The sequence below is a fragment of the Perognathus longimembris genome, chromosome 3 (assembly GCF_023159225.1).
Source record: "Perognathus longimembris pacificus isolate PPM17 chromosome 3, ASM2315922v1, whole genome shotgun sequence".
In the NCBI taxonomy this organism is placed as follows: domain Eukaryota; kingdom Metazoa; phylum Chordata; class Mammalia; order Rodentia; family Heteromyidae; genus Perognathus; species Perognathus longimembris.
Window position 1 is genome coordinate 90,942,959 of NC_063163.1, and position 21,852 is coordinate 90,964,810.

Sequence of the window (21,852 nt, forward strand, 5' to 3'; positions counted from 1 at the left end):
GATCCAACACCCAGAGGATTAGTAAGGGAGCTGAGGACCTAAATAACACCATTGCCCAAATGGATCTAACAGACCTATATAGAACCTTCCACCCTACAGAGACCCAATACACCTTCTTTTCAGCAGCCCATGGATCATATTCCAAAATAGACCACGTCATAGCCCACACAAAGAACCTCAGCAAATACAAAAGAATTGACATCATCCCATGTATTATATCTGATCACAGTGGATTAAAGGTAACCCTCAACAACAAAGGATACCACAGAGCCTATACACACTCTTGGAGGCTAAACCCCACGCTGCTATCCAACACTTGGGCCACAGATCAAATTAAAGATGAAATCAACGAATTCATAAGCCACAATGACAAAGAAAACACATCACAAAGAAACCTATGGGACACAGCTAAGGCAGTACTGAGGGGCAAGATCATTGCACTCAGTACCCACATTAAAAGAATGGAAGCAGAGCAGGTGAATACCCTCACGATGAAACTAAAACAACTGGAGAAACAAGAAATGACAGAATCTAAAACGACTAGGAGGGGAGAGATTACAAAGATTAAAGAAGAGATAAATCTGATTGAAAATAGAAAGACCATTCAACAAATAAATAAGACTAAAAGCTGGTTCTTTGAGAAAATAAACAAAATTGACAGACCCCTTGCAAGACTCACAAAAAAAAGAAGAGAAGAGACTCATATACGTAAAATCAGGGACTCCACAGGAAAAATTACAACAAATACACACGATATTCAAACAATCATAAGGAGCTATTTCCAAAACCTCTACTCAACAAAAAACAATAATTTTACAGAAATGGATCAATTCTTAGAGAAGTACAAACTGCCCAAACTGAACCAAGAAGAAATAAATCAACTAAATAAACCAATAACTTACGGTGAGATACAGGAGGTAATCAAGAACCTCCCTACTAAGAAAAGCCCAGGCCCAGATGGATTCACCAATGAATTCTACAAAACCTTTAGTGAGGAGCTAATTCCAATACTCCTCAAACTCTTCCGCGAAATAGAAACGGAGGGAAAAATCCCGAACTCATTCTACGAAGCTAATATCATACTCATCCCCAAACCAGGCAAAGATCCAACAAAAAAAGAGAACTACAGACCAATATCACTAATGAACACAGATGCAAAGCTCCTCAATAAAATATTAGCTAACAGGATCCAGAAAGTGATCAAGAATATCATACATCATGACCAAGTAGGCTTCATCCCTCAGTCACAAGGATGGTTCAACATCCGTAAATCAATCAATGTAATTCACCACATAAACAGAACTAAAATCAAGAATCACATTGTTATCTCAGTCGATGCCCAAAAAGCCTTTGACAAAATACAACATCCATACCTATTAAAAGCTTTGGAGAGAACAGGAATAGATGGAACATTCCTCAAAACAATAAAAGCCATATACAACAGACCAACTGCTAATATCATATTAAATGGAGAGAAACTTAAATCATTCCCCCTAAACACAGGAACAAGACAAGGATGCCCACTCTCCCCACTTCTGTTCAACATAGTACTGGAATCCCTAGCCATAGCAATAAGGCAAGAGGAGGACATCAAAGGGATCCACATCGGCAAGGAAGAAATCAAGTTATCCCTATTCGCAGACGACATGATCTTATATCTCAAGGACCCAAAAAACTCAGTACCCAAACTCCTACATCTAATAAACCAATTTGGCAAAGTAGCAGGATACAAAATCAATCCACAAAAGTCAGCAGCTTTTCTGTACACCAGCAATAGACAAACAGAAAAGGAAATTATGGAAACGATTCCATTTACAGTAGCCAAAAAAAGAATAAAGTACCTAGGGATCAACTTAACCAAGGACGTGACGGACCTATTCAATGAAAACTACAAAAATCTAATAAGGGAAATCAAAGAAGACACAAGGAGATGGAAAGACCTCCCATGCTCATGGGTAGGCAGAATCAATATAGTGAAAATGGCCATACTGCCCAAATTGTTATACAAATTCAATGCAATACCTATCAAAATCCCAGCCACATTCTTCACTGAAATAGAGAAACCAATCCATAAGTTCATATGGAACAGCAAAAAACCTAGAATAGCCAAAGCAATTCTAGGCAAAAAACATAGTGCAGGAGGTATCACCATACCAGACTTCAAGCTCTACTACAAGGCCATCATAACAAAAACAGCATGGTATTGGTATAAAAACAGATCGGAAGACCAGTGGATTAGAATTGAAGACCCAGAAATAAAACCGCACTCTTACAGCCAACTGATATTCGACAAAGGAGCTAAAGACATACAATGGAATAAACATAGCCTCTTCAACTACTGGTGCTGGGAGAACTGGGCAGCCATATGCAGAAAACTCAAAGTAGACCCAAGCCTATCACCATGCACCAAGATCAACTCAAAATGGATCAAGGACCTCAACATCAGACCTGAATCCTTGAAACTACTGAAGGACAGAGTAGGAAAGACACTAGAACTTATAGGCACAGGAAGGAACTTCCTGAATAGAGTCCCAGGCGCACAACAAATAGGGGAAAGACTCAACAAATGGGACTACTACAAATTAAAAAGTTTCTGCACAGCTAAGGTCATAGCCACCAAAATAGAAAGACAGCCAACGATATGGGAAAGGATATTTACCAGCACAGCAACAGACAAAGGCCTGATATCTGTCATCTACAGAGAACTCAAAAAACTAAGCCCCTCCAAGCCCAATAAACCTATTAGGAAATGGGCAAAAGAGCTAAAGAGAGACTTCACAAGAGAAGATATAAAAATGGCAAAGAAACACATGAGGAAATGCTCAACATCCCTGCTAGTAAAGGAAATGCAAATAAAAACAACCCTGAGATACCACCTCACCCCAGTTAGAATGGCCTATACTCTGAACTCAGGAAACAACAAATGCTGGAGGGGCTGTGGGGAAAGAGGAACCCTTCTCCATTGTTGGTGGGAGTGCAAATTAGTACAGCCACTTTGGAGAACAGTATGGAGGTTTCTCAAAAAGCTCAATATAGACCTACCCTATGACCCAGCCATACCACTCCTAGGCATCTATCCTAAACAGCAAAACCCAAGATATCAAAAGAACATTTGTACTTCCATGTTTATCGCAGCACAATTCACAATAGCCAAAATTTGGAAACAACCCAGATGCCCCTCCACAGATGAATGGATCCAAAAAATATGGTACTTATACACAATGGAATACTACATAGCGATTAGGAATGGTGAAATATTGTTATTTGCAGGGAAATGGTCAGAACTCGAACAAATAATGTTGAGTGAGACAAGCCTAGAACACAGAAAACAAAGGGGCATGATCTCCCTGATATATGACTGTTAACAAAGGGAGATGGAGAGACAGTAGAGACCAAGTCTGTGAACACTGTATATGTGCTTGATACATTGTATACTGCATATGGGTCTACCTGACCTAGACAAGGGATGGGAAAACAGGTTGTAAGATATCACAAGAAATGTACACAATGCCCTACTATGTAACTGCACCCTCTTTGCACAGCACCTTGTAAAAAAAAAAAAATTTATGTTCAATTGATAATTAAAAAAAAAATAAATAAATAAAAAATAAAAAAAAATAAAAAAAAATAAAAAAAAAAAAAAGAAATTACATATAGCCCTGCACTGGTAGCTTATATCTATAATCTTTGCTATACGGAAGACTGGGATCTGAGGATCATGGTTCAAAGCCAGCCTGGGCAAGAAAGTCTGTGAGACTCTTATCTCCACGTAACCACCAGAAAGGCAGAAGTGGAGCTGTGGCTCAAGTGTTGGAGTGCTAGCTTTAAGCAAAAAATCTAAGGGATTGCCAAGGCCCTGAGTTCAATCCTCAATACTGGCACAAAAAAACAACAACAACAAAAAAAAAACAAAACACGAGAAAATAAAAACACCAACATGTAAAAACACAAAAATTGTGTATACTATAGGTAATGCTTAATTAATACATAATTATCTAATGTTTAAATAAGGTTAAACATTCTCCTCCAACATTTATTGTTTCTTTTCTTCATTTATCTTTTTTTTTTCATTTATTATTTCTTTTTTTTTCTTTTCTGTCTGTTGTGGGGCTTGAACTCTGGGTCTGGGCACTGTTGTTGTGCTCTTCAGCTCAAAGCTAGCACTCTACCACTTGAGCTACAGTACCAATTTGGGTTTTTTGGTGGTTAATTGAAGATAGGAGTCTCAGGGACTTTCTGCCTGGGCTGGTTTTGAACCATGATCCTCAGATTTCAGCTTTCTGAATAGCTGGGATCATGGGCATGAGCTACCGGTACCTGGCTTCATTTATCATTTCTTTATGATGAAAACTTCTAAAATATTTTCTTCCCATTTTTTGGAATGCACAGTATATTTTTATTATCTGGTCACAGTACTGTGCAGTCATACTCCAAGGATTCATGTTCCTTCATCCTGTGTATTTTTGAAGAATTTAAAACAAAAGCTGAATTTATTAAATTTACCAGATATCTGTTGCTTTTATTGTTCATCCTTCAGATCTCAGATTTCAGTTTTTTGTGTGATGTCATTTCTCATCTCCATGAAGTATTTCCTATAACATGCTTTTAGCAGCAAATTTTCTGGTGACAAATTCTGTTGATTTTACTTCATTTGCATCATTTGGAAAGATATGTTCACTGGATATAGAAATTGTGCTTGGCATTTCTTTTGTTCTAGCATTTTAAAATATGCATGTATTTGTTTCACTTTCTTCTTACCTTCATGAAAAATAATCAGTCACCTAGATTTATTTTTTTGGATGTAATTATTACTATTTTAATATTTTGTTGGTTATGGAGCTTGAACTCAGGGCCTGGGCTCTGTCCCTGAGCTTTTGCACTCATGGCTAGCACTCTGCCACATTGAGACATAGCTCTACTTCCAGTTTTCCTGTGGTTAATTGGAGATAAGAGTCTCACTGACTTTCCTGCCTGGGCTGGTTTAGACTGGCATCCTCAGATCTCAGCCTTCTGAGTAGCTAGGATTATAGGTGTGAGCCACTGGCTCCTAGCTATTCAGTCTTTTTTTTTTTCTTGTTTGTTTTGTTTGTTTGTTTGCCAGTCCTGGGGCTTGGACTCTTCCTGTTGGGGGTCACGAATGGAAAGGCAAAAGTATGTGTGTGGCTAAGTGCAAATTTATTTGATGTTGTAGACATTAGTGACCTTCAGGGATGTGCTGGTGGACTTCTCCAAGGAAGAATGGAAGCTTCTGGACACTGATCAGCAGTTCATATACAAAGACGTGATGTTGGAGAATTATAAGAACCTGGTTTTCTTGGGTAAGACAGACCTTTATTTTTTTTTAATATTTATTTATTTATTTATTTATTTATTTATTTTTTGCCAGTCCTGGGCCTTGGACTCAGGGCCTGAGCACTGTCCCTGGTTTCTTTTTGCTCAAGGCTAGCACTCTGCCACTTGAGCCACAGCGCCATTTCTGGCCTTTTTCTATATATGTGGTGCTCAGGAATCGAACCCAGAGCTTCATGTACTCTTGCCACTAGGCCATATTCCCAGCCCCCAGACCTTTATTTTTATTTTTATTTTTTTGCCAGTCCTGGGCCTTGGACTCAGGGCCTGAGCACTGTCCCTGGCTTCTTTTTGCTCAAGGCTAGCACTCTGCCACTTGAGCCACAGCGCCATTTCTGGCCTTTTTCTATATATGTGGTGCTGGGGAATCAAACCCAGGGCTTCATGTATACAAGCCAAGCACTCTTGCCATTAGGCCATATTCCCAGCCCCTGAGCTTTATTTTGAAGAAGTCACTGTGGTGACCTTCACTGAACAGAAGGTACAGAGTCTGAACTCTGGGCCTGGGAGCTGTCCCTGAGCTCTTCAGCTCAAGGCTAGAGCTCTACCACTTTGAGCAACAATACCTCTTCTGGTTTTCTGGTGGTTAATTGTAGATGAGAGTCTCATGGACTTTCGTGCCCTGGCTGGCTTTGAACCACAATCCTCAGCTCTCAACCACCTGTGTAGCTAGGATTACAGGTGTGAGCCACCAGCATCCAGCTAGAGCAGGGTTTTATATTCTGTTTTGTGGAAAAGATATTCTCACTGAATTTTAACACTTTGTGTTTTGTTTGCTTACTTCATGTCCTTACATGGTCAGTTTTCAGAGTGGCCACAAGTAATATGAGGTAGTAAAGATGAGTTGAGCCTAGAACTCTTTTTTTTTTTCCCCCCACTCTGGAGTCCTTTCACTCTTACACAGTCCTTTATCTCTCATATGAACAGGGTTTCAGCTTCCTAAGCCAGATGTGATTCTTCGTTTGGAGAAAGGGGAAGAGCCCTGGCTGGTAGAGAGAAGGATTTACCCTGAGACCCGATTAGGTAAGGACCAGATAGGAGCTATCAGACAGTGACCCAGGTGGCCCTTGAGGGGCTCGAGCCTCTTGAAATAGGGTCATGATTCTGTTAGTAGGTGGTCCTTGTTTCTGAAAGAGGGTTAGAGTTATCTGCTTTCTGTTTCCCCTCACCAGTCTTCTTTCTGCACTCCTATCACATGCTTGATTTGAATTTAGAGACAATGGTGTCTTTTATTTCTTCATTAAAATTTGTATTTCTTTTGACCTATTTATGCCTTGCACTTGTATATGAGTTTATTAATTCACTCACATGACCAGGATGTCTTTAAACCAATGAAGAGTAAATATAAAAATGCTTTAAAATGTTTAACTTTAACTTATTTTAAAAATTATGTTTACTATTAGTATAAAAGTGATGTACAGAGGAGTTACAGTTACCTAAGTCAAGTAATGAGTACATTTCTTTTTCAACGGTGTCACCACTTCCTTTGATCTCTCACAGATTTTTTTCCCTCCTGACCACACCCACAAGTTGTATAGTTCATTTTCAACATAGTGTCTAGTCAGTACCATGGCTGCATTTGTTTATCCTTTGTCCCTCCATTTCTGTGCCTTCTTTACTCTCTCAAAGATAGAGAAATGAATAAACAAAATAAAACAAAAACAACAAAGAAACTTTTTTTCCATCTCCTGGAGATAATATTTCATTAAATATTATTATTATTTTTTTTTTTTTTTTGCCAGTCCTGGGGCTTGGACTCACGGCCTGAGTACTGTCGCTGGCTTCTTTTTGCTCAGGGCTACCACTCTACCACTTGAGCCACAGCGCTACTACCGGCTTTTTCTTAAATATTATTTTTATATGATTAGAGGCACAGAAGCATTGTGTCTTTGTGTTTCTACCCTAAGAGTATCCTCCTTTGGTCTTACTGTGTATGAATGCCTAGAATTCTGTGTGACTTTATTATGTCCCAGTGTATTTTAGCTCAGGCTTCTGCATATGGGACAAAATATGCACCGTTTGTCTCTGTGAGGTTGGCTTACCTCGCTTACTTGATTTGTTCTAGGTCCATCCATTTCCCTGCAAATGACATATATTCTTTCTAATGGCTGTGTAAAATCTCATTGAGTATAGGTACTGCATTTTTTTGATCCATTCATTTAATGTAGGGCATTCAAGCTATTTCCATAACTTGGCTGTTGTGAAGAGTGCAGCAATAAACATGGTTGTACAATGGCTTTTTTTTTTTAAAGCTTTTTATAGATGGGTGTTGTTGGCTCATGCTTGTAATCCTAGCTACTCAGGAGGCTGAGACCTGAGGATTGCAGTTCAAAGCCATCTTAGGCAAGAGATCCATGAGATACTTAACTCCAGTTAGCCACCAGAAAGCTAAAAGTGGAACTGTGGTTCAAAGTGATAGAGTGCTAGGCTTGAGCAAAAGAACTCAGGGACAGCATCCTGAGTCAAGCACCACAAACAGCAACGACAAAAAGCTTTTTAGACACTGGGTCTCATATGTTGCTTAGATTGGTCTCAAACTTGCAGTCTTTCTACTTCAGTCTCCTAAATAACTGAAATTACAGGCTTATACCACTATACCCAGCTTAAGCACTCCTCTTATTCCTCCTTCTATATAGATATAGTAGATAATAGTATTGCTTCCTAAAGTACATGGTAGCTGCAATGAACACACATGTGGTTCTGGAAAGTTCTCAATTCATTTTCCATTGGATAAATAGTATGCTATTTTGTTAAACCTATTCACACATTATATACTTATGTGTAAATGTGTGTAAGAAATGGTTGCTGATCAGTGTCTTATAAAGTCATAGTCAGGAATGACGATTATGCCAGGTAACCACAGGCCATCTATATGGGAGCGGGTGTAATAACTCCCTTGCTTCACACAGACTTTGTGTTGTATAAAAATTATTTAAAACATGCTGGGAATATGGCCTAGTGGTAGAGTACTAGCCTCGTATATATGAAGCCCTAGATTCAATTCCTCAGTACCATATAAACAGAAACAGCAAGAAGTGGCACTGTGACTCAAGTGGTAGAGTGCTAGCCTTGAGCAAAAAGAAGCCAGGGACAGTACTCAGGCCCTGAGTTCAAGCCCCAGGACTGGCAAACAAACAAACAAAAAAACACCAAAAAACAAAAAACTACCTTCAGGTTATGTACATATGGTGTATATGAAACATAAGTGAATTTTTTTGTGTTTTGACCTGAACCCTCACCCCCATATCTCCTTATGCATTTGCAAATATTTTTACATATGAAAAAATCCAATCTCCAAAGCACTTCTACTCAGAAGGATTTTGGGTAAGGTATACTAAACATGTACAAGAAATTAAGTGACTTAAAACAAGAGAAACACTGCCTCACAGTTCTGGAGGCTAAAAATTCAGAATCAAGGTGTCATTGTGTCCATGCCAGGCTTTTAGGTGAGGATCCTTCTGCCTATTTCACCCTCTGATAATCTCAGAGTGACTTGTTGGCTTGTTGGTGTAGTACTCAATTCTTATCTCACCTTCACATGCTGTTCCTCTATTCATCTATTTTTGTGTCTTTTCTCCTCCCTTTTTTTTTTTTTTTTTTTTGCTAGTCCTGGTGCTTGATCTCAGGGCCTGAGCACTGTCCCTGGCTTCTTTCTGCTCAAGGTTAGCACTCTGCCACTTGAGCCACAGTGCCAACTTCTGGCCTTTTCTATATATGTGGTGCTGAGGAATCAAACCCAGGGCTTCATGTATATGAGGCAAGCACTCTTGCCACTAGGTCATCTTCCCATCCCAATAATAAAACTTTAGTTTGACTTCTGTGTGATAATTTCGGTGTGATTTTTCTTTTAGATTATATTGTGGCCCTCTGAGAGGGCTATGTGTGAGCTACTGCTTTGGTGATATGAATAGAAGGGATCACTTACATATGGTTAGATTCATGGTATAAGGATATGAAGTTTGCAGTGGTGTAAAGTGTTAGGGGACATACTGCAACAATGTTAGGACTGTATACATTAATATTTAGATTAGGAAATAGGAAGATAGCTCTTTCTGTGAAATTCCCTTATTGCCACCCCATTGAATCTTCTGCCACCATGTGTTCCTGCTTAGACCTATGGGTGCTTCTTTTTCATCTTGTTCCTGGTGTTTTTGTAGCTCAGTGCTTCCCTTTTTCTTTTTCTACTGAACTTATAAAACCATTGGAAGCAACTGTACATATGTTTTATGTCCTTTGGTCTTATAAACAACTCATTATTCATACCTCCATACTTTTAGTTACACAAAGCATTTCATTTGTTTCAGATTCAGAAGTTAAGTCAGTTTCCAGTAAGAAGACTTCTGAAGAACAAACCTGTAACATTAAAGTTGAAGAAACTACAAGGGATGATCTGTGGTATTTGTCATTGGAGGATGTCTGGAAATGTGGAGACCACATAGGCAAATATCAAGAAAATGAGAACAGACATTTGAGACAAGTGACATTCCATCAAAAGAAAGTAAGCTACCAAGAGAAAGTTTGTGAAAGCAAAAATGAAGGAAGTTGTCTTCTTCCTGCTCAACTCATACTGAGAGAGTATTTGAGTAAACGTGTCTCACAAACAAAAAGTTCAAAACATGACTCAGAATTTAGTGGGCATCAGGAAAGCTGTTCAAGCAACATTAGTGAATGTGGTCAACCCTTCTATGAAAACATCCACCTTATTCAGTTTGCAAGAACTTATACAGGAGATATATCCTATAAGGGCCCTGATAATGACAACTCTTTTATCCTCGGTACATCCCTTGGTATATCAAAAGGTAAACATAGAGAAAAACCCTATGAATGTAAGGAATGTGGAAAATTCTTCAGCTGGCGCTCTAATCTTACCAGGCACCAGCTTATTCACACTGGAGAGAAGCCTTATGAATGTAAAGAATGTGGAAAATCTTTCACCCGGAGTTCACACCTTATTGGACATCAAAAGACGCATACTGGTGAGGAGCCCTATGAATGCAAAGAGTGTGGAAAGTCCTTCAGCTGGTTCTCCCACCTGGTTACCCACCAGAGGACACACACAGGAGACAAGCTGTACACGTGCCATCAGTGTGGGAAGTCCTTTGTTCACAGCTCCCGGCTGATTAGGCACCAGAGGACTCATACTGGAGAGAAACCCTATGAATGTCCTGAGTGTGGGAAGTCGTTCAGGCAGAGCACACACCTCATTCTGCATCAGAGAACTCATGTCAGAGTTAGGCCATATGAATGTAACGAATGTGGGAAGTCATACAGCCAGAGGTCTCACCTTGTTGTTCATCACAGGATTCACACTGGATTGAAGCCTTTTGAATGTAAAGATTGTGGGAAATGCTTCAGTAGAAGCTCCCATCTTTTTTCACATCAGAGAACCCACACTGGAGAGAAACCATACAAATGCCATGATTGTGGAAAATCCTTCAGTCAGACTTCTGCCCTTATTATACATCAAAGAATTCATACTGGAGAGAAACCCTATGAATGTTGTCAGTGTGGGAAAGCCTTCATTCGGAAGAATGACCTCATTAAGCACCAGAGAATTCACATTGGAGAAGAGGGCTATAAATGTAATCAGTGTGGGATTATTTTCAGCCAGCACTCTCCACTTATAGTCCACCAGATAGCTCACACTGGGGAGCAGCTATTCACGTGTAACCAGTGTGGGACAGCACTGGTTAGTAGCTCTCTAGTTAGATACAAAAAAAATAGTACCAGAGGAAGCACTTAGTAATGTATTGAATATAGAGCACTCTTCACCAGGAGTAGTAGGTTTACTGTATATTACAGAACTGGAGAAATGCTGTGCAAATTGAACCTACATGGAAATGATTTTCATTACTACCCTATTGTATCTCATATAATGGATCCTGGAGTGGAAAACCACAAATTTCATTTCAGAACATGGAATACACCAGGTTTTTTTTCTTTTCCTTTTTGTATATGTGTGTGCCAATGTGGGACTTGAACTCAGGGCATGGGTGCTATCCTTTAGCTTTTTCACTCGAGGCTAGTGCTCTACCACTTGAGCTGTAGCTCAACTTCTAGCTTTTTTTGTTGGTAATTGGATATAAGAGTCTCACAGACTTTATTTCTTGGGCTGGACTTGATCCATAATCCTCAAGTCTCAGAGCTGAGTAGTTGAGTAGGGTTATAGGCAAGAGCCACCAGTGCCTGGCTAAATTTTCTTTTTTCTAAAAATTTGTACTGCTGTGGCTGGGAATGTGGCTTAGCAGAAGAGTGCTTGCTTAGCATGCATGAAGTCCCTGGGTTCAATTCCTCAGCACCAGATAAACAGAAAAAGCTGGAAGTGGCACTGTGGTTCAAGTGGTAGAGTACTAGCCTTGAGCAAAAAGAAGTCAGGGACAGTTCTTAGGCCTTGAGTTCCAAGCCCCAGGACTGGCAAAACAAACAAACAAACAACAACAACTATTAGTCTAAGCATTTTTTAAAGCTTGATTTTGTTTTGGTACTATGATTTGAGCTCAGGGCCTCAAACTTGCTAGGCAGGAACTCTTACCTGCCACTTGAGCCACACCTCCAGCTCTTGTCATTTTCTTTCTTCGGGTAGGGTATCATGTTTTTGCCAAGAAGTCAGCCTCATGTAATCCTCCTACTACCTATGACCTTTCTGCATACATTGGATCCCTGCATGCACTAACACACCTGGCTTCTTTTATTGATTGAGATCTAATACTCTGCTCCAGCTGATCTGCTCCTCCTGATCTCTGCCTTCTGAGTAGGTGGGATTATAGATTGGAATCACCACTGCCCAGGCATCCTAAGAGCATTCTTTTTTTTTTTTTTTTTTTTTTTTTTTTTTGGCCAGTCCTGGGGCTTAGACTCAGGGCCTGAGCACGGTCCCTGGCTTCTCTTTGCTCAAGGCTAGCACTCTGCCACTTGAGCCACAGCGCCACTTCTGGCCATTTTCTGTGTATGTGGTGCTGGGGAATTGAACCCAGGGCCTCATGTATACGAGGCAAGCACTCTTGCTACTAGGCCATATCCCCAGCCCCCTAAGAGCATTCTTTTTTTTTTGGCCAGGCCTGGGCCTTGGACTCAGGGCCTGAGCACTGTCCCTGGCTTCTTCCCGCTCAAGGCTAGCACTCTGCCACTTGAGCCACAGCGCCGCTTCTGGCCGTTTTCTGTATGTGGTGCTGGGGAATCGAACCTAGGGCCTCGAGTATCCGAGCAGGCACTCTTGCCACTAGGCTATATCCCCAGCCCCCCGAAAAGCATTCTTGACCAAGCCTTTACTGCTACAGTCTAACAAAAAAATTGTTAAATAGATTGAGAGAATATCCAGTTTTATTATTCTCTTCAGAAACATAAATGCGTTTACCATTACAAGGAGAATTGTTGTTGAGAATTATAAAAATAAATGTTCTAGTTATTAGACCAAGAGATAGAAAGTAACATTCCAGTGAGTTTTTTAAATGCCATTGTTTACTTGACTGCTCTGTAGAGTTTATTTGTTTTATATGAGTTTATATATTCTAGCCACATTTTGGTTAGCAGCATGGAAAATGCTTGTAAAATGCTTAAAGGACATTTTCATTATCCATTAAAAATGTATCTACATGTAGTCAAGTATTGAATAGAAAATATCGATTAAATGGACAGAAATGTTTTTTTTTTTTGTTTTTTTGGGTTTTTTTTGCTAGTCCTGGGGCTTGGACTCAGAGCCTAAGCACTGTCCCTGGCTTCTTTTTGCTCAGGGCTAGCATTCTACCTCTTGAACCACAGCACCACTTCTGGCTTTTTCTATTTATGTGGTGCTGAGGAATTGAACCCAGCGCTCAGTGCATGCTAGGCAAGCACTCTACCGCTAAGCCACATTCCCAGCCCCAGAGATGATTTTTTAAATAATGGGAGTATGTGTGAATTTTATGGCCTCATTGGTGTTGCTGAGATAATTGTTGTAAGAAATTTAAAAGTATTCAAAAGCAATACCTAGTTTTCCATTGTAGGAAGGAAGTATAAAAACCTGCCAGTAAACTTTCCTATTCCAAATTGAGGTTGGAGACATGGTGGCACTTCAAACACAGTAATCTGGATGTTATGATCTAGTGTAACTTTTGATGTTTGGACACAGCAGGAAAGGGTCTCTGTATGATGAGAATAGCAATGCCTATGCAGTATTTATAGCAAGTATGCTCCTGAGATAATGACAGTCTTGCCCAAGGACATGGCTTCATGCATGCTAGGCAAGCACTCTACCATTAAACCACATTCCTAGCCCCTCAGGCTCCATTTTTCCAAAAACTTTATTGCCAGTTTTGAGTACTCATATTATTGTGATTACTCACCTGGTGCCTGGAATTTAATGTAAAACACCTTATATTTTACTGAATTCTTACTTTCCCTCCAGTTGTATGTTTTTCCCTTTGTCTAAATCAGAACTTACCCTGGGAAAGTCATTGACAAATAGGTTCATTATTGAGAATCAGTAAATAACTTCATATTGCATGCAAAATTATTTTGTTTGTACAAAACTCTTCCTTTATAGGGAAAAGACCCTACTTCTCAAATTTTCTTAATTTGCCTATGACTCTAAAAACTTTCAGGAAAAAAGATGTGTTTTAATTTTGTTCCATTCTATAGAAGAGTTTTGTGTGTAGCATAAGTTGTCAAAATCATGATGGAGTTGTTTTTGTCAACCCTAACAAAAAATTAAGACAATGCCAGGTGCTAGTGGATCACACATGTAGTCTTAGCTACTCAGTCAGCTGAAAGCTGAGGATTGCGTTTTAAACCAGCAAACCAGCCTGTACAGGAAAGTCTGAGGTTCTTATCTCCATTATACTACCAAAAAAGCCAGAAGTGGAGCTGCGGCTTGAGTGGTAGAGCACTAGCCTTGAGCAAAAGAAGCTCAGAAACAGCTACCTAGTACAAGTGGCAAAAAAAATAAAATAAATAAAAATTTTCAACAAGAAGAATGAAAGCTCTCAGTGTGACTGCTTGAGTGAGTTACTATCACAGAAGATTGCCAAACAAGCACATGAAAGGCACTGCAACTATATATAACTAATACCTGTAGAAGATTTGCCCAGAAACTATCTGTTCAACCTAGGACTGAAGTTACCATTCTCACTGTGACCGATAATCCATCTCATTTTTACCTTTTCGGGGTTTTTTTTTGGTTGGGTTTGGGGCTTAAACTCTGGGCCTGGGCCTTGTCCCTTAGCTCTTCAGCTCAAAGCTAGCACTCTACCACTTTGAGCTACAGTACCACTCTCAGTTTTCTGGTGGTTAATTGTAGGTAAGAGTCTCATGGACTTTCCTGCCTGGGGTTGAACCATGATCTCAACCTCCCAAGTAGCTAGGGTTACAGGCTCGAGCCACCAGTGCCCAGCTCATTTTTAACTTTTAAGAACACCTCTTTGGGGCTGGGGATATGGCCTAGTGGCAAGAGTGCTTGCCTCATATACATGAGGCCCTGGGTTCAATTCCCCAGCACCGCATATACAGAAAATGGCCAGAAGTGGCGCTGTGGCTCAAGTGGCAGAGTGCCAGCCTTGAGCAAAAAGAAGCCAGGGACAGTGCTCAGGCGCTGAGTCCAAGCCCCAGGACTGGCCAAAAAAAAACCAACCCCCCCCCCCCCCAAAAAAAAACACCTCTTTGCTTCAGCCTAATTGGATACTCACATACTTTCCTACAGCAGGCATGTTCTGGTCTCTGCAGCACAGTACTCTTTTCACACTAAACTTGATTGGCTTCCATTTTAATCTCTTTTTGTTTCTCTCAACAATACAGACCAACCATGATTTGCTATTTTGTCATATCAAAGATAATTATTGATTGATTGATGAGTGTTAATTTTATATTTTGAGACAGACAGATCTTAGTATGTCTTCTAGGATGATTTAAGAATGATGATTAGAAGCTGGGTGCTGGTGGCTCATACCTGTAATTCTAGCTGCTCAAGAGGCTGATAACTGGAGTATCATAGTTCGAAGTCATCCTCAACAGAAGTCTGTAAGACTCCATATCCAATTAACCAGCAAAATGCTGAGGTGGAAGTGTGACTCGAACACACATAAAAATGGCATATGAAGGTAAGCCTAGTAGCATATATGTATAATAAATGGATGTGACATGTATATCCAAAACACAAAGAATCCTTATGATGTAATAGAATATAAATCTATTTTTAAGTATGCTTAAGACATTTTAGAAAAAATATGTGTAAGTCATGAGCTAGGTGCTGGAGGCTCACACCTGTGATCCTAGCTACTCAGGAGGCTGAGATAGGATCATGGTTCACAGACAGCTCAGGCAGTAAAGTCTGTGAGACTTCAGCCAACCACCAAAAAGCTGGAAGTGGAGCTCAGTGGTAGAGTGTTGGGGGCTGTCCTTCCCCCCAGCCCTGGGACAATGGGAAGGAGCCCCTCCCACCTTCCGGCCTCAACAGGAAGAGAAAGCCTCCGCCCCTTGGGAGGTGAACACGTGCGTGCCACCATGATGGGGTTGTCCCGCCCACAAAGGGAAGTTTCGTGATGTCACTTGATGAACGTGATCCCTAGCCTATGACTGGCCCTTTGGCCAGCCCCCTTTCTTTCCCACCATTACTTCTATATAAGTGCCCTTCCATATTAAAGTCTTTGAGACGCTTCCCACCACCGCAGCGTGTCCCTGATGCCTTCCTTTTCGCCTCCGCCCTTGGTAACATGTGGGGGGACTGGGGGGAGGGGAGGCTTCAGCAACCCTTCCTCAACTTAGCGCTTGCCCATGTGAGCACGCCTTTGGCTTTCCGCTGGCGGAGGGCCAGGCTGAGTGCTCTTTCACAGAGTTTGTGGTTACCATTCTCCCCGTGGGGGGAGAAAGGGGGTGTCCAAACCCCAACAGTAGAGTACTAGCCTTGAGAATAAAAGCTAGGGACAGCCTCCAAACACTGAGTTTAAGCCCCAAGACTGGCACACATACACAAAAGTCATGAACACTTATGTGCATATGTATGGTGCAAATTTTGGGTAAATTAATACAGGATAAAAATAGACACATTTAAACATTATTATTTCAAGTGACACAAACTTTTTGAATGCAATAAATGTCAGAAAGCCTTACTATAACATCAAATGATATTGTACATCAGAGAACTCATACAGGAGAGAAGTCCTGTGGTTGCAGGGAGTGTGAAAAGCCCTTTTCATTCAAGTCACAGCTTACTGTCCCATCAGGTAGCTCACACTGGCGTAAAGCCAGATGGGTACAGTGAGTGTGGAAAGCTTTTGGTTTGAAGTCACACTTATTACATCAGAGAAGTCACACTGCAGTAAAGCCATATGGATGAAATGAGTGGGAATGCCTTTTGGAGCAAATCCTATCATGCACATATACAAACATGTACAGGAGAGAAACTACACATATGGAGTGAATGTGGAAAATCCTTCACTTTTAATTCACATCTTGTCGTGCATCAGAGAATTCACACAGGAGAAATTCCCTACAAATGCAGAGAATGTGAGAAAGATAGCTCATTTCACACCAGTGATCTCACGTAGGGGCAAATCTGTGGGTGTAGTGAATCATACCTTGTTATGTACCTGAGAGCTCATTCAGGAGAGAAACCATATGAGTGTGGTCTATTCACTGTATGAACAAACTCATAGGAAACCACCCTTATAAATGTAGCCTGTGTGATAAATTTTTGAATGGGAAATTAAGGCTTATTGTACATCACAAAATGCACAAAACGGAGAAACACTGAATATAATGAATGTGGAAAAGCCTTTGTTAGGAAATCTCAGCTCATTGTACATCCAAGGAATCATTCAGGAGAGAAACCCTATGGATGCAGTGCATATAGAAAAACTACTCAGAAGTCAGTTCTCTGCACAACAAAGGACACAGGAGAGAAACCCTGCAAACTCATTCAGTGTGGGGGGCTGGGGATATGGCCTAGTGGCAAGAGTGCTTGCCTCATATACATGAGGCCCTAGGTCCGATTCCCCAGCACCACATATACAGAAAATGGCCAGAAGTGGCGCTGTGGCTCAAGTGGCAGAGTGCTGCTAGCCTTGAGCAAGAAGAAGCCAGGGACAGTGCTCAGGCCCTGAGTCCAAGCCCCAGGACTGGTCAAAAACAAACAAACAAACTCATTCAGTGTGGGAAAGCATTTTGATGAAAATCTCAGCCCATTAGGCATCAGGAAATTCATGCAAAAGAGGAATGCTACAGCTGTAATTTCTATATATGATAAAGTACATGTAAAAAACTTACAACTCAATTCATAGGAGAGAAGAAAATCAGAGAAGACAAATGTTAGTGGAGCTATCTTGTACACTAGAAGTCACATTTACCATAAATCTTGTGAATGCATGCCCATGCAAGGGAGCACACCTCCATAGGTGAATATCCAGGTTGAAATCATACCTTTTGTCACAGTGTTTTCTATGAATGAAATTGTTCACAAATCATTTTTTTTTATATTACAGAATTTATAAAGAAGGGCTGGGAATATGGCCTAGTGGCAAGAGCACTTGTTTCGTATACATGAAGCCCTGGGTTCGATTCCTCAGCACCACATACATATAAAAAAGCCAGAAGTGGCGCTGTGGCTCAAGTGGTAGAGTGCTAGCCTTGAGCAAGAAGAAGCCAGAGACAATGCTTAGGCTCTGAGTTCAAGCCCCATGCCTAGCAAAAAAAAAAAAAAAAAAAAAAAGATTTTATAGTTTAGAGAGCCATGCTTCTTCAAATGATAAACGTGTAACATATAGAAGAAAAAAAGAAGTGATTTATGACTAACAAGTGAGGTAAAACTTCAACAGGAAGGATCACCTCATTGTGTATCACAAGAATCATCCTAATAATACCTATTGATTTGGAAAAAGTTGCCTTTATAAATAAGAGGACTGAAGATGTGGCTTTGTGGGAGAGAAGTTGCCTAGCATGATGTATGAGAGTATGAGGCTGCGTGTTTTATCCTTAATGCCACAAATAGTACTTTCAGATATTCCGGATTTTATGAGGAGATTAACTACCAATGGTATTAGCATACAAATTCTTTTTGCTGTGTAAGTAAGTGAATGTAAGGATCAAGATAACAGAGAAATACTTTAGACCTATAGAGATTAGATATCTTCCTGTGTGTGCTACATAATATAATTTTGCATGGTTAGACATTTTACTTGTAAAAGTGATACATAGAGTGCAAATCAGAGAGTAGATATATTATCATCTTCCAGGGCCTTCTACCATGCATTAACAGCATAGTTTCTTTGCTTTTTAACAAATACAAAGTCTTTATGAGAGTATTATTACTTTCACCTTTTTTCTTTGGTGATATTTGAGTTTTGGAACTTCATGCCACATCTCTAAGTCTCTTTTGTTTTGGTTATCTTGAGATAGGTTCTCACTTTTTCCTGGGCTGGTCTATACTGCAACTTTGTTTTTTTTTTGCCAGTCCTGGGGCATGGACTCAGGGCCTGAGCAGTGTCTCTGGCTTCCTTTTGCTCAAGGCTATCACTCTACCACTTGTGCCATGGTGCCACTTCCAGCTTTTTCTGTCTCTGGTGCTGAGGAATTGAACCCAGGGCTTCATGCATGCTAGGTAAGTACTCTACTGTTAAGCCACATTCCCAGCCCCTTGATGTGATTATTGATTAGCTCTTTCTGTGTATATTTTAACAGCTATAGTCATGTCCCTACCCTAATTCATGTGTCTCAATTTGAGCTACTTAGTAACATAATCTGTTCCATGGTTGTGTTTGTTGTTTTGTTATCCTGTACTTACTGTTGAATAAACTGAACTATGTCAGAAATGGCTGCTAGAGGGTGAATGCAGACAGAAGCCTTTAAAGCTCTATGGATATTAGAAGCCAGCTATTTCCCAGTACAAAAAGGGTGTCAGGTCTCCCCCATTCATTTCACATGGCAGGAACGTGGTCCACTCTAAAGTAAGAAACTGTTAAGAGTCATATGCTTACTGGTGCTCTGGGTAAATGAAGAAGTTAGTTGCTGTTATTGACAAACATGTAAAACATACTCAAAACTCCAGAGTGTGGCCAAGTGTGATTGCTTCTGATAGTCATGTAAGACATGGGGAGTAATGAGCTCAAAGCCTCCATTCAAGATGTTATTTCAAGTTAATGGAGTTTTAATCTTTACTGTCCTTTAAAATATTGTTGAAGTGTTTTCTGTATGACTGTAGAGTAAGGGTGATGAAAAGCAATGCAACTTGCTCACCCACAAAGCCACTTCTTTATAGCTTCATCATATTCTTTATGTGAATGAACATGAATCTAGAAAGAAGAGGATCTTGTCAGTTAGTTTAGGGATATCTTGGGAGAATATAAAGATTCAATGTCATAAATACTTCTGAATTCTTCCAATTTGTACTATTAGAACAGAGAATCCCATGTTGTATCACCAAAGAGTCTTTATTCTTGAAGGGGAGGAAAGTAATGATTTCTGAATGTGTAATTCCTGTGATGTTTCCCAGTCTCAGGATTTCTGGTTTGAAGAAACAGTAGAGATGAGAACACTTACATAAAAAAGATACATACTGTAACTGTGGGAAACATTGTTAAAGTGTATTTTGCCAGCTGGGCCAGTGGCTCATGCATGTGACCCCAGCTACTTGGGGCTGATGTGATATGAAAATTGTGGTTCAGAGCCATTCTGGGCAGGAATGTCCATGAGACTCTGTAAATTAACAAATATACAAAAGTAGAGCTGTACTCAAGTGGTAGAGCAAGCCCTGAGAAAAATGCTCAGGGATAATGCCCAGGCCCTCACTTCAAGTTCCAGGAATAGCACACAAAAAAGTGTATTTTGTCCTCAATATACCAAGGAAGATAAAATAAACTGGCAAGTCAAAAATCTATGTTTACTACTACCCTGCGTTAGTTAGGTTTTAATTTTCTATGTCATCTAATGCAATGCACATGCTTTTCTTTTTTTTTTTTTTTTTTTTTTTTTTTTTTGGCCAGTCCTGGGGCTTGAACTCAGGGCCTAAGCACTGTCCCTAGCTTCTTTTTGCTCAAGGCTAGCACTCTGCCACTTGAGCCACAGCGCCACTTCTGGCCTTTTCTGCATATGTGGTGCTGAGGAATCGAACCTAGGGCTTCATGTATACGAGGCAAGTACTCTTGCCACTAGGCCATATCCCCAGCCCCTCATGCAACCTTATCTAGAAGAAAGAGTGCTACTATAATTTCAAAAACAGAAGTCAAATACTGTGTGAAAGAATAGTGCTAGAATACTGCTTAATGTTAAGTGAGAAATAGCAGGTAAATATAACAGGAAGGAGTCATTGTACAACGATTTAAATCAATAAAATTTTATTACTGGCTCATAAAACTTTCTAGTCCCTCTCTCCTTTTCCAGTTCTAGGAAAGAAAAGGATTATAAAGGTATACTTGTGAAATACACTTCTTAATGGAAGGTTGACGATGATATAGTTTACAGAGCCTGTCTAACATGTACAAGGCCCCAGGTTTTGATCCCCAGCACTGCAAAATGAATACAGCAAAAAAATAATTATAGCAAACTTTAAGTATAACTGACAACAAAAAATATGATACCATTAGGTTACTAATAGCTCAGTACTCCTTCATTACACACAGAATCACTGTATTCAAAGGGTCAATGTGATCTTAATTCTACATTTCTTTACTGTCCTTGAAAATATATTTGTGCTGTTGAAGCAGGATAGATAGGGAAAATGAGGGATGGGAAATAGCAGCCAAGAAGTTATAGATAAGTATTGCAGTAAAGAACAGATTTAGTAGAATATAGACACTATATTTTTAAGCTTTACCCTCCTCAGTAAGCTGCAACATTTACAAAAAGAAGAAGAATGAAAAGCAACAAAGCAACTCTGTCCTGACCTTGCCACTCGTCCAACTACTCTTCCTTGGGAACTGCACAAGGATCTTTGAGAGACACATGTATCCTTCAATTAACTCTTGAAAAAATAACTCCTGGGTGAAAAAAAGCCCTTACTAGTGCAATTCTTTGGTGACTGAAGTTAAGGACCTGAACAGAGGATTGCTAACTCTGAAGGGAATCTTCACAAACTCTTACCAGCCACAAGTGATAATACCAAGTTCTGATTAATGAAAAAGAAGCAGACAACTGGTGAAAGGTGCTTTGTGCCTTTTTTTTTTTTTTTTACTTTTTTTTTTTCAAACTGTAGTTTTTATTTGTTTTTTGCCAGTCCTGGGCCTTGGACTCAGGGCCTGAGCACTGTCCCTGGCTTCTTTTTGCTTAGAGCTAGAACTCTGCCACTTGAGCCACAGCGCCACTTCTGGCCATTTTCTATATATGTGGTGCTTGGGAATCAAACCCGGGGCTTCATGTATACAAGGCAAGCACTCTTGCCACTAGGCCATATTCCCAGCCTGCTTTGTGCCTTTTAACACTGCCCACTTTTAATATAAACCATCTGCTAGGATGCGCATCAAAAGAGGAGAGAGTGATCTTGCTGTTTTACAACTGAGGAATTGCAACCCCAGTCCTGAACACTTTTTTTTTTTTTTTTAACAC

The 21,852-nt window shown here is 40.1% G+C and overlaps 1 protein-coding gene across 1 annotated transcript in view; it reads left to right on the forward strand.

Annotated features, from left to right (window-relative positions):
• The window catches only part of Znf10 (zinc finger protein 10), a 35,224-nt gene extending 23,967 nt beyond the window's left edge, over positions 1–11,257 (forward strand). The window contains exons 3-5 of the mRNA XM_048343222.1: positions 5,192–5,318; positions 6,277–6,372; positions 9,654–11,257. Coding sequence (XP_048199179.1) covers positions 5,192–5,318; positions 6,277–6,372; positions 9,654–11,092 — 1,662 coding nt within the window. The 3' untranslated portion in view covers positions 11,093–11,257. The remainder of the gene's footprint in view (positions 1–5,191; positions 5,319–6,276; positions 6,373–9,653) is intronic.
• Positions 11,258–21,852: the final 10,595 nt, after the last annotated feature.